The sequence below is a fragment of the Grammomys surdaster genome, unplaced genomic scaffold (genome assembly GCF_004785775.1).
Source record: "Grammomys surdaster isolate TR1022 unplaced genomic scaffold, NIH_TR_1.0 371, whole genome shotgun sequence".
Classification (NCBI taxonomy): domain Eukaryota; kingdom Metazoa; phylum Chordata; class Mammalia; order Rodentia; family Muridae; genus Grammomys; species Grammomys surdaster.
In genome coordinates, this window is record NW_021604790.1 from 6,011,907 (window position 1) to 6,025,442 (window position 13,536).

Genomic DNA, 13,536 nt, shown 5'->3' on the forward strand with positions numbered 1-13,536 from the left:
TCTTTCTTTCTTTCTTTCTTTCTTTCTTTCTTTCTTTCTTTCCAAGGGAATGGGAGTTGACATAATTTTTCACTGTATGACTCAGGCAGGCGTTGAACAAACTTTGTATCCCAGGCCATCCTAGGACTTGGGATCCTCCTGCTTCAGCCTCTTCCCTCCCCTCAAATTCCCCAAGACAGGGTTTTTCTGTGTAGCCTTGGCTGTCCTGGAACTCATTCTGTAGACCAGGCTGGCCTTGAACTCACAGAGATCTGCCTGTCTCTGCTTCCCAAGTGCTGGAATTGAAGATACATACCATCACTACCCAGCTTTTTTTTTTTTTTTTAATATTTTATTTGATGTCCATTGGTGTCTGTGTGTGGGTGTCAGAACCCGAAGACAGGGTTTCTCTGTGTAGCCTTGGCTGTCCTGGAACTCACTCTGTAGACCAGGCTGGCCTTGAACTCACAGAGATCTGCCTGTCTCTGCTTCCCAAGTGCTGGAATTGAAGATATGTACCATCACTACCCAGCTTTTTTTTTTTTTTTAATATTTTATTTGATATCCATTGGTGTCTGTGTGTGGGTGTCAAAACCCCTGGAACTGGACTTAAAGACAGTTGTGAGGTTCTTTATGCTCTTAACCACTGAGCTAACACATGTGCCACCAATCCCAACTTTAAATTTTTTAAGTTAAATTATATTTTGTTTTATTTTATTTGTATGGGTGTTTTTCTGGCATATATGCCTATATACCACTGTGTGTCTGGTGCCTTAGAAATCAAGCCTGGTTCCTCTGGAAGAGTAGGTAGTGTCTTTAACCACAGAGCCATCTCTCTAGCCCTATACCTTCTAATTTTTTTAAATTTAATTCTTTTTTTTTTTTTTTTTTTTTTACCAATCCCAGTTTTTATGGATTTTTCTTGACTTTTATGGTTTTATTTCATTGATGATTTGTCATTAGAAGGTTTGTGGTTTTGAGACAGGGTCAAACTGAACTTTTACATTTCACCATTCATTCCTGTCTGGCTTCTGTAGACCAGGCTGCTCTCAGATTTACAGATATCTGCTTGCAGCTGACTTTTTTTTTTTTTCTGATTTTTTTTTTTTATTGGATGTTTTATTTACATTTCCTATGTTGTCCCCTTACCCCATCCCCCACCCACCCAGGAACCCCCAATCCCCTCACCCCTCCTCCTTCTTCTCTGTGGATGTAACCTCTATCTACCCCCCCCCACTCCCACCTCCCCACTCTCAAAATTCCCACCCCCTGGGGCAGCAGCTGACTTTCAAATGCTGGGGTTAAAGGGATGTACCAGCATTTTGGGCAAGAGTTTAAATTTTTGTTGTCAAGGCAGGTGCCCTATCACTTAGCTTCATTTCCAGTCCAAGAAGACAAATTTGACAGCAAAATTATTTTCTGTGGCTATTTCTGTGAATATGTATGCTACCCATAGACTTATATGTTGACTTCTGATTGGATTGTTTAGGAAGGATTAGGAGGTACAGGTTGGAAGAGGTGTGTCGCTGGGAGTGGGCTTGAGGTTTCAAAAGCCCATGCTAGGCCCAATGTCCATCTTGTGGATGAGGTATAATGTTCAGCACCACATCTGTCTGCTCCCACACCACCATGCCAGTCATAGACTCATCCTCTGACACTGTAAGCAAGCCCCCAATTAAATGTTTTCTTTTGTAAGTTGCTTGGTTATGGTGGCTCTTCACAGTAATAGAACAGTAACTAAGATAGCTTCTAAAGTTTAAATATATGATTAACATTCTTGTTCCCTTTTAGAATCATAGCATTCAGCCGGCCTGTGAGATACGAAGATGTGGAGCACAAGGTGACCACAGTCTTTGGGCAGCCTCTTGATTTGCATTATATGAATAATGAGGTAAGAAAAATGGATGGGGAAAGGACCAAGAAGAACAGCCATGTGCATTTGCTTACCTTTTACCTGAAAATTTGTTTGTTTGTTTCTTGAATTTCATCTGAGGGTTTTCTATTTCTGGAGCCTCTTATTAATTGCAACAACTGGGATTTTTATTTATGGTATGAGAGATTATTTAGCTTCTTTCACCCTCCTTATTCAGTAACAGGTAGATCAGATATTCTTTGGTGGGATAAGATATAGTACCAGAGCCAAGACTTTTTTATTTGTTTGTTCTTTATATTTTTGTAATAGATTTTTGCTGATGTTGTTTTCCTCAGCACAGCCTTAACAAACGCGGAAATTTTAGCAGGGGCTGGGATGGTGTAAGGAACTAAGGGATAGATCATCTATTATGGTCATAAAGGGTAGATTCTTCTTTTAGAGTTTAATTCTGATTTGTAGCTTGTAAGTTAGCATCTAAGCCGGGCAGTGGTGGCACATGCCCTTAATCCCAGCACTTGGGAGGCAGAGACAGACAAATCACTGAGTTTGAGTTCAGCCTGGTTTACAGTGAGTTCCAGGAAAAAAACCTGAGAAACCCTGCCTCAAAAAAACAAACAAAAAAGTTAACATTTAATACACTGATTAACTATTCCATTCCTTTCTCCAACAGTCCTTATTAATTTCTGTTCCATAGTTCACCTAGGAAGAAATTTTTTTGAAGATTATTTTTCCAGCTCCTAAGAAAAGGCTACAATTGGTTTAGGCTAGTGGTCTATTACTCTGAAAGGCAATGTATTTATTCTTATGTAATACAAAACATGAACGTTAAGGGGAATGTGTTGGGGACAGTTGATGCGAGTCTGCCATCCAAGTGCTTCACCACTGGACCACATCCTAACCTCTTACTGTGTAGTTTTATATTTGATAACAAATTAGAAAATGTCTCTATAGTTTAGTCCCTAAATTGGTGGTTGCTGAGATGTGTGTGTATGTGTGTTTTAGGTTTGTTTTATTTATTTACTTTTTAAGACAGTCTCAATATGAAGCCAAGGCTATCTTTTAACTCATGATCTTCCTGCTTCAGACACTTTTATGCTTGGATTATAGGTGTGTACTCACAGCTAGTCTTAGTTGCTGAAGGTCTTGTTTTGTTTTTTTATTTTATACAAGGTCTTTTTAAGTAGCCCATGCTGGCCTTAAAATTGTGGTCTTTAAGCTTTTGCTACTCAAGTCCTGGCATTACAAGTAGCATATGCCATAATACCACCCAGTGATCTTTAGGTTTTTTTTTTAATAAATTTTTTAAATATGGCAAACTTGGTAAGTAAATCACTAACTATAATATACAAAAATATAGATGCATCTGAGTGGTGTGGGCACAGGCTAAATCAGTCAAAGTGAAAATCTTTTTTGTTATTGTTGTTGCTGTTTTACTGGGACAAGGTCTCTATCTATAGCCCAGGCTGACCTGAAACATACCATGTTGCCAAGGCAGACTGGCCTGAAACTTGTGTGGTTCTCATACTTCAGCCTTCTTGTGCTGGTCTAACAGGTGCGTGCCACTGTCTCTGGCCTAAGACTAAAGCTTTAAAAATTGAGCTGAGGGTCTGGAGACATGGTTCAGTGGTTAAGAGCACTTGTTTAATTTTGCAGAGGATGCAGATTTGTTTCCCAGCACATGGTAACTCACAACTACTATCCATGATTCTAGTTTCAGGAGATCTAACACCTTTTGATCTGTATAAGCACAAAGTATACAAATGGTACACCTACATTTATGCAGGCAAAATATGCATACACATTAAAAAAATAAGTATACTCTTTAAAAATCAAGAGGCTATAGAGGTGGGTCAGCAGATAAGAGTACTTGCTTTTGCAAGAGGTCTCAGGCTTGGATCCCAGCACCCATATCAAGCAGCTCAGAATGACCTATAACTCCATTTCTAAAGGATACAATGTACTCTCTGGTCTCTACAGACATCTGTATGCATGTAGTGCAAATATACATACACTCAGGCCCACATATAAGATAAACTTATAAAACAAAGAGGTTTGGCATGGTAGTGCATGACTTTAATACTGGCACTCAGGAGGCAGAGGCAGAAAGCTCTGTGAGTTCAGGGCCAACCTGGTCTACAAAGTGAGTTTTAAGACAGCCAGGGCTACATAGACCCTGTCTCAAAAAACAAACAAAAAATGGGACATACATACATACATATATAACTCACACACACATATACACTGTATGATTCCATTTATATTAAAAGTTTTGAAAATATGAATCTGTAGAGACAGAAAGTCCACTGCTGGCTGCCTGGCATTGGTAGTAGGAATGGGGGACAAACTATTAATGGGCATAAGACATATATCTTTGTAGTGATGGCACTGTTTTAAGATTGAGAAGAACTGATGGACGCACATCTCTAAATCTCTTTAGGAATTGCTTCACACTGAGAGGAAACAAAACCTCATAATTTCAGCTAGATCTCTTCAGACCCCAATGTAGCTGATGAGATTGTTTCTCTTTAAACATATTTTAGCTTTTGTTTTTGCAAACTAAAGCATTGAAATCTTTGTATTTTGTATGATTTTCTGTGTCCTGTTGTTGTAGCTCTCCATCCTGTTGAAAAACCAAGATGATCTCGATAAAGCAATTGACATTTTGGATAGAAGCTCAAGTATGAAAAGCCTTAGGATACTGCTGTTATCTCAAGACAGAAACCATGTAAGTAGCCTCTGTCATGGCCCAGCAACTGAAGACAAAGTTTATATTTCTTCATCTTGCCTTGCTTATTTGATAATAGTGTATTTCTTAGCCAAAGTAAGAGTATGACATTCAGTCTAGCCCCATCAGGGAACCAGCAAGTTTTCTACATTTGATTTTATTGAGAGCCAGATTGTAAAAGATTATTTGACTAACAGTATTGGGGGTGTGGGGGAATATTTCATGTTAAAAGAGGAATACACACACACACACACACACACACACACACACACACAGAGAGAGAGAGAGAGAGAGAGAGAGAGAGAGAGAGAGAGAGAGAGAGAGAGAGAGAACTTCTATTAGATTTTGACCTTAATAAGAGATATTTATGTAGCATAGGAGTTACCAAAGGCTGTCAGGGATTTGAGACTCATAAGCTTTTTGAACCCAACTTCCTCAACTCCAAGGCCTTGCCTTGCCTTAGAGACACCTTATGAGAAATACTTTTACTTCTGTTTACTAGGGGAAAATGGCTGTAGAGTTTACCAGCTTAAAGTGGCTGCTTTACCAAATGTCTGAGAATTATCTCTTACATAATTTCATGTACTAAATAGTCTCTCTGGATGTACATTGTAATCTTGACCTGTCTGCCATCACCATAGATGCATAAACTCTCTAAGAACAGGAGCTGTACAATTGTTTTGAGACACTTTCCCATCCTTTCTCTAAATAATACACAAAGAGTGCTTTTGAAACTCTGTCTTAATTAGGATTTCCAATTCTGCAATAAAACCCCATGTCCAAAGCACAAGGTGGGAAAAAAGGAATTCAAACAGGGCAGGAACCTGGAAGCAGGAGCTGATCCAGAGTCCATGGAAGAGTGCTGCTTACTGGCTTACTCTCCGTGGCCTCCCCAGCCTGCTTTCTTATACAGCCCAGGACAACCAGCCCAAGGATAGCACTGCCCACATGTGGTAGGTGAGATCCCCCTCCACTAATCACTAATTAAGAAAATGCCTTATGGGACCAGGCGTAGTGGCTCATGACTTTGATCCCAGCACTTGGGAAGTCGAGGCTAATGGATCTCTGAGAGACTGAGGCTACACCCCTGGTCTACAAAGGGAGTCCAGGATACCCAGGGCTGTTACACAGAGAAACCCTGTCTTGAAAAACCTAAAAAGAGGCAGGGAGAGAAAAATGCCTTACAGCTGGATCTTATGGAGGCATGTTCTTAATTGAGGTTCCCTCCATTCAGATAACACAAACTCTTAGCAAAAGTTGATCATTTTAACAAGCCTCCCTTCCTTATAAAAGAGGCCACATTGGCAATTTAGTAGAATTATTGCTTGAGAGCTGTCACCTCTGACTGACTGTGATGCCTGTACACTTCTGATCCCCTGATGAGAAGTTAAAGACAACTAGTAGTTATTTACATCCATATCCTAGTTACCAAGAGGTGCATAAGGTGACAGATATAGCTGTGGTATAGAATTTTTAAAAGATGACTGACCATCTGAGCTCTGACACTCACGGTCTTGCATAGGACAAATGCTACATAAATGTCTTAGGGCCTATAATTTAAAACAGTGGTTCTCAACCTGTGGGTCAACCCCTTTGGGAGTCAACTCTTTCACCTAAGACCACTGGAAAACACAGATGTTTACATTATGATTCATAACAGTAGCAGTGAAAATAATTTTGTGGTTGGAGAGGTCACCACAACATGAGGAACTGTATTAAAGGGTCAAAGCATTAGGAAAGTTGAGAACCACTTTTTTAAAGTTACACATTTGAAAATGTGAAGCAGTTGTACATAGTCCTCGCCATAATACATTTATTGGTTTATTTCTGCATATACCTCTTGAATTTCAAACTTAATCTATACATACTTTATGTAAATTGCCATTTCTGCAAGTCTCTTTTTCTTTTTAATTTTTTTATTGGATATTTTATTTACATTTCAGATGTTCTCCCTTTACCCCATTCCCCTCCCACCCTGCCCAGGAACTCCCTATCCCATCCCCCCTCCTCCTGCTTCTCTGCAGATGTACCCCTACCTACCCCCCCACTCCCACCTCCCCACCCTCGAATTCCCCCACACTCAGTGTCCAGCCTTCATATGCCTGACAAGGCCATCCTCCCCTACATATACAGCTGGAGCCATGGGTCTCTCCCTATGTGCTCCCAGGCTGGTGATTTAGACTCTGGGAGCTCTGGTTGGTTGGTATTGTCACTCTCCCCATGGGACCCCAAACCCTTTCAGCTCCTACAGTCTTCACTCTAACTCCTCCATTGGGAACCCCATGATCAGTTCAATGGTTAGCTGTGAGCATCCACCTCTGAATATGTCAGAGCATATTCATACTCTTGCAGACCTTTAAGGACACAGCTATATCAGGCTCCTGTCAGCATGCACTTCCTGACATCCACATCAGCGTCTACCTTTGGTGACTGCACATGGGATGGATACCCAGGTGGAATGGTCTCCAGATGGCCCCTCCTTTAGTTTCTGTCCCACACTTTGTCTCCATATTTGCTCCCTTGAGTATTTTATTACTCCTTCTAAGAAGGACCAAAGCACCCACAGTTGGTCTTCCTTCTTCATGAGCTTCATGTGGTCTGTGAGTTGAATCTTGGGTATTTCAAGCTTCTGGGCTAATTAATATCCAATTATCAGTGAGTGAATACTATGTGTGTTGTTTTGTGATTGGGTTACCTCACTCAGGATGATATTTTCTAGTTCCATCCATTTGCCTAAGAATTTCTCGAATTCATTGTTTTTAATAGCTGAGTAATACTCCATTGTGTAAATGTACCGCAGTTTTTGTATCCATTCCACTGTTGAAGGACATCTAGGTTCTTTCCAGTTTCTGGCTATTATATATAAGGTTGCTGTGAACATAGTGGAGCATATGTCCTTGTTATATGTTGGATCTGCATGTCTCTTAAGTTATGCTTTTACTTAATATTGTCACGAATATTGTGTTAGCATTTATTCTTCATAATTATAATTTACAATGACACATAATTTCGTTGACAAGATATACCATAATTAAATAAATTTTTTTGGTAGGTTGCTACTGGCAAATTTAAGCTGCTTCTGTTTTTAGCGTTAATAAATACTTAAATTTAACAATAGCAGTAGAGGTTAAGAGAATGCCTTTAACTATGGCACTTGGGAGGCAGAGGCAGGCAGATTTTTGTGATTTGGGAGCAACCAGCAGTGAGACCCTGTCTCAAAAGCAATAATAGTAATAATGATGATGATGATGATGATGATGGAGATAAAGATGGAGTGACAAGTCTCTCAGTGAGTAATAGATCTTGCCACTAAACCTAACAACTTCTATTCTGAGGACCCACAGGTAGAAAGAAAACCAACTCCCAAAAGTTGTCTTCATATACATGCCATTGCATATATGCACCTTCACACATACATGTACATTCAGAATAAAATTTAAAAACAAAAAAGGTCAGCCAGGGCAATATGATGAGACTTACTCCAATAAATAAATAAATAAATAAATAAATAAATAAATAAATAAGTTGTTAAAAGAAATAAAAATAAATGAGATGACTCAGAAAGTAAAGGCACTTAGCTGCCAACCTTCATGACCTCAGTGTGGTCTCTGGAGCCTCCATGGTGGAAGTAGAGCACTGACTCACAGTAGCTATGCTCTGAGCTCTGTACATGCACACACAGAAGTAAGGAAATACATAGATAGCCTAAAATGTTAAATAGGTAATTGTTTTAAAAGGTGGAGATCAAGGAAATATACCCATCATTAATCCATGTCATCTACATGTATGTACACAGCACATGAATATCAGTTTTGTGCTTTTAATTTCTAATTTTCCTTAATCATGTATTTATTTTTTAACTTGAAAAATGAAATAGGGCTGGGGTTAGTAGTACACACCTTTAATCACAGCACTCAGGAGACAGAAGAACCAAGGTAGTTGGTAGTTCTCTGGTAGTTCAGAGTTAGCCTGATCTACATAGTGAGTTCCAAAACAACCAGAGCTATATAATAAAGAGACCCTGTCTCAAAAAAGAAAAGAAAAGTGAAATAGAAAATATAAAGCAGACAGACTGGAGTTTGTAGCCAGTTCAGTGGTAGAACACTTGCCTAGTAAGTGCAGAGCCCTGGTCCTGGATTTAACCCGCATCCACGGAAACATAAAAGAAAAAATGAACATTTGTTTTTAGTTATTATGTTCAGTCAGTGTAAAATTATTCTGCCAGATTGCTGTGAAGTGTTTCCAGGATTACTGTGCATTGCTGGTTACCAGTGTGCTGCTAGTTCATAGACTGGCACCAGAGATCACATTGAAGTACACTGCTTCAGCACTCCTCAGTTCCTGTCACTGTTAAATGTTGACCCTTTTATTTCTCTTCTGTGAATCTCTACTTTTTTCAGTTGCCTCATCCAGCCTTTGTTACTGTGTATTCAAATAATTATTTATTTGTTTGTTTGTTTTGAGGCAGTTTCTAGCCCAAGCTTGTTTTGAACTTACCATGTAGCTAAGAATGACCTTGTATTTCTTGATCCTCCTACCTCCACCTCCAGAGTGCTGGAGTTACAGGTATGCATCACCATGACTAGTTTTACTTAGTGCTAGAGGTTGAACCCAGTTGTGTATTAGTGTTTTGCCTATACTACATGTGTGCCTGATGTTCATAGATGCCAGAAAAGGATGCTGGATCCCCTGGAATTGGAGTTATATACAGTTGTGAGCTGTTATATCAGTGCTGAGAATCAAACCTGAGTGCTTTGGAAGAGCAGCTAGTGCTCTTCTGAACTATCTCTCCAGCCCCTTCTACGCTCAGTTTATAGATTTTTAAAACTGAAGGTTAGAGTATATGTTCTTTGATACATTTTAAATCCATGCTGCCAAGATTGAGTCAATGCCCACTATGTGAAAGGCTTTTCGTCTAAGCAGAGGACCGTGGATACTCAATCATACAGCTCTTTCCCTAACTGCAGGTCTGTGGGGCCCCTCTGTGCCCTTTTCCCCCAGTATGTGGTTTGGGCTGTTTTTTCCTTTCTGACTCTCAGCAAAGAGCTATTGCACATCGGAGGCTTCAGCAAGAACATTCACTTCCCCTTGGTTCTGACTTCCTGTTAAAGCAAGACAGTTTGTCAAGACAACCTTATATGTGATAAAGTCTGGCATGGGAAGGCTGGAGAAGGCTGCTTGGCAGCTGAACTTGCCCCTGGAAGCGGGAAGCCTTTTTCCTGAAGGACAGGATATAGAGATTGTTTATGTGGTACTTTTCCCCCCTGTTGGGAGGTAGAAGAGATACAGAGAAGCAAGCAAAAAACTATAGCCCAAACTGTAGCTCCTATTTTTATTCTTGGTAATGCTTTTTTTTTTAAAATTATCTGGGTATCTCTTGCGTATCACTTGCTCATCCTCAATATTCAGTTTTACATTTTCTCAGTGTTTTAATTTCTTGCCTGGTGTCTTGACTGGCTAACACAATTAATGATGAATGCAGGGGGCCAGAGAGAGTGCTGGGTCCCCTGGAACTGGAGTTAGATAGTTTTGAGCCACCATGTAGGTACAGGGAGTTGAACCTGGGTCCTCTGTAAAAGCAGCAAGTGTTCTTAACTGCTGAGCCTCCTCTTCATCCTCTTGATAGATAATTTTATGAGAGGGTATTTCAGCTCTTTCCTGTTTGGCAGATTATTACATGGATGCCTGTTACTCTTCTGTATCTGGGTCATCACCCCTTGAACTGGGGCACCAGACTTTAGTGCTTGTGTATCACTGAAACTTTGAAAATACATCAAGGATCGTGATTTGCCAAGACAGATGAGGATTGAGACTTCCTGAAAAACCTGGTAGCTCATGTATTAAAACGTGCCTGAGGAGTGTGAGGAGTCCTAAGGAAAGATCCTTCATAGGCCTGATTGCTTAAAAATGTAGCTCACACTTTTGCCTCTTTTCTTACAGACTAGTTCCTCTCCCCACTCTGGAGTGTCCAGGCAGGTTCGGATCAAGCCTTCCCAGTCTGCAGGGGATATAAATACCATCTACCAAGCTCCTGAGCCCAGAAGCAGGCACCTATCTGTCAGTAAGTCTTTTCTTCACTGTCCTTGTAAATTTGATGTGTTCACATTTAAAATATTCAACTATTAAACAATCATCAAATGTTCATTGACTATCACTATGCAAAGTAGAGCTCTATGTTTTTATTTGGGGCAGAGGGGACATGAAATGACCTGGACTCTTGAGGGTCTTAGAATATAATAGTAGGATGGCATGATTAAATTTGTTTCCAACATCGCTGAGAAAGTGATCTCAGACATTTGTTTGAAGACTTACAAGAGACTTGTCAAATTAGGTGTCAGGTCTGCATTTTAGTTTTGAACTCAGGCTTCTTGCTTATTCCTAAGAAATACTTGTGGAGAGAATGGCTCAGTGGTTAAGAACACTGCTCTTCCAGAAGCCCTGAGTTCGATTCCCAGCAACTACATGGTGGCTCAAAAACATCTATAATGGGATCAAATGCCATCTTGGTGTGTCTGAAGATAGCTACATAACTCATATTCATAAAATAAATAAATAAATCTTTAAAAAAAAAAGTAAAAAGAAAAAGAGAATTCTCTGTTAGGGGGCTGGAGAGATGGATGGCTCAGAGGTTAAGAGCACTGACTGCTCTTCCAGAGGTTCTGAGTTCAAATCCCAGCAACCACAAGGTGGCTCACAACCATCTGTAATGGGATTTGATGCCCTCTTCTGGTGTGTCTGATGACAGCTACAGTGTACTCATATAAATAAATAAACCTTAAAAAAATCAAATATTTTTTAAAAAGTAAGAAAGAAAGGAATCTTTGTACTTCATGGAGGATGCCAGCCAGTCAGCTGAGTTATCCTGGAAGCTCAGAGAGTAACAGAGTATATACAACTGAGTAGCAAAGAAGTTATATAGTTGCTGCTAGACTTCCCAAGGAAAGAATTCTGAATCCCACTTGTGCATTGTATAACAGATAATACAATGTTCCTCTGGATACTTCTCAAGCTCTCTCTTAGTGAGGGTTACTATTGCTGTGATGAAACACAATGAGCAAAAGTTGAGGAAAGGGTTTTTCTTACTTTTTTATATCATAGTTGGTCATTGAAATCAGTCATGGCAGGAACTCAAACAGGGCAAGAACCTGGAGCAGGGGCTGATGCAGAAGCTGTAGAAAGGTGCTGCTTTCTTATTGTACTCTGGACCATCATCTGGACCACCAGATCACCCACGATGGGCTGGGCTCTCCCACAGCAGTGTTTAATAAATGCCCTACAGGCTTGCCTTCAGCCCTGTCTTAATGAAAGCATTTTCTCAGTTGAGATTTCCTCCTCCCAGATGACTCTTAGCTTGTGTCAAGTTAACATAAAACTAGCCAGCAAAGGAGTTGAGGAGAAAGCCCATTTCTTGAACTGTGGGATTTTTATCAAGATAGAAACTTGAAGGCTGGAGAGGGGGCTCAGTGGTTTAGAGGAAGTACTACTCTTTCAGAGGACCAAAGTTCAGTTCCTGGCACCCATGTCAAGTGGCTCTAAACTGCAGCCACTCCAGCTCCAGGGGATCCAATTCTCTTTACAGACTTTGGTGTTCATCTGCATTCACACGCACACATACCTATGTGTAAATATATTTTAACAAATATTTTTAAAAATCTACAAGAAATATGACTCTATCAAACATTTGCATGTGCCTCCTGCCCTGATGATCTGAGGCACCTGCTGCTGCCAGTTAGGAAGCCAAGTTTTCTTTTTCACACAAGACAGAATTTTGTCAAACTTAGCTGCTCTCTGCAGATCCTGAGCTGAGTCTGGGAGATGTCAGCTTTGTTCTGCTTCTGAACCTGTTTGAGAGTGATATTCTTCCCAAGAGAGTAGCAAGAAAAAATAAGTTACTGAGACACTGGCATTGCCTCACTGAGTAATTTCTGGAACTCAAGGACTCATATTAAATGTTTCTAGCTGCATGTTTGAATATAAATGAATTTCAGATTTTTAAGTAATTGATGGGATATGTTTTCATAAGCTAGTTGAAGAGAAAGAGGCAAGATCTTAGCAGACCCTGTGCAGAATGTCCTAAAAATCTGATTGTCTGGAACCTGAGAAATAATAGCAACTTGACTTTTAAAAAATGTGTATATATGAGCTTTTGACTTTTAAAAAATGTGTATATATGAGCTTCTGAGTGTATGTATATCAGGTGGACACCAAAAGTCCTTAAAAGCCAGGAAAAGGTATTGAATTTTCTAGAAATAGAGTTGCAGACAGTTGTAAATTTCCACGTGGCTAATAGGAACTTAATCCCAGTCCTCTGCAAAAGTAGCAAGTACTCTTAACCACTGAGCTATCTTTCTAACTCTCCAACTTGGCCTCTTTATCAGAGGTTTTTTTGGTTGGTTGGTTGGTTGGTTGGTTGGCTTTTTATTTTATTATTTTTTTTTTTATTTTTTTATTTTTAAGACAGGGTCTCACTCTAGCTTCTCTGGAACTCAGTATTTGGCTTTGCTTGCCCTAGAATTTTCAATCCTCTTGTTTTTCTCCCTCAGTGCTGAGATTACAGGCATGAGCTATCATATCCAACATTTTAGAAATTTTAATGAAGCATTAAAATGATGCATTGTGACACATGCAGACAACATGGAACCAACCCTGTTTGAAAATGCAAAACAAAGCAAAAGCTAATGTGGGTGTCATAGCACCATGGGTGACGGAGGTGGGAAGGGCTACCTCAGCTACAAGCCAGCCTAGACCTTTGAGACCCTGTCTCAAAAAATAAAATACAAACTAAAAATCACAAAGAAGCAATACCCTTTCAGATCTCATGTGTGTTTTGTGTGTTTTGACAGAAAATGTCCGGTTTATGTGTGGTGTATGGATTTTGTGTGTATGTATATGTTCTGGTTTGAGGTTTTTTTTTTGTTTTTTGTTGTTTTTGTTTGTTTGTTTTAAGCAGTGATGTGAT

General features: G+C 39.8%; 1 protein-coding gene across 1 annotated transcript in view; it reads left to right on the forward strand.

The window, feature by feature from the left end:
- Positions 1-13,536, forward strand: part of Map3k3 (mitogen-activated protein kinase kinase kinase 3) — a 66,371-nt gene that overhangs the window by 27,475 nt on the left and 25,360 nt on the right. The window contains exons 4-6 of the mRNA XM_028780374.1: positions 1,771-1,870; positions 4,464-4,577; positions 10,518-10,638. Coding sequence (XP_028636207.1) covers positions 1,771-1,870; positions 4,464-4,577; positions 10,518-10,638 — 335 coding nt within the window. The remainder of the gene's footprint in view (positions 1-1,770; positions 1,871-4,463; positions 4,578-10,517; positions 10,639-13,536) is intronic.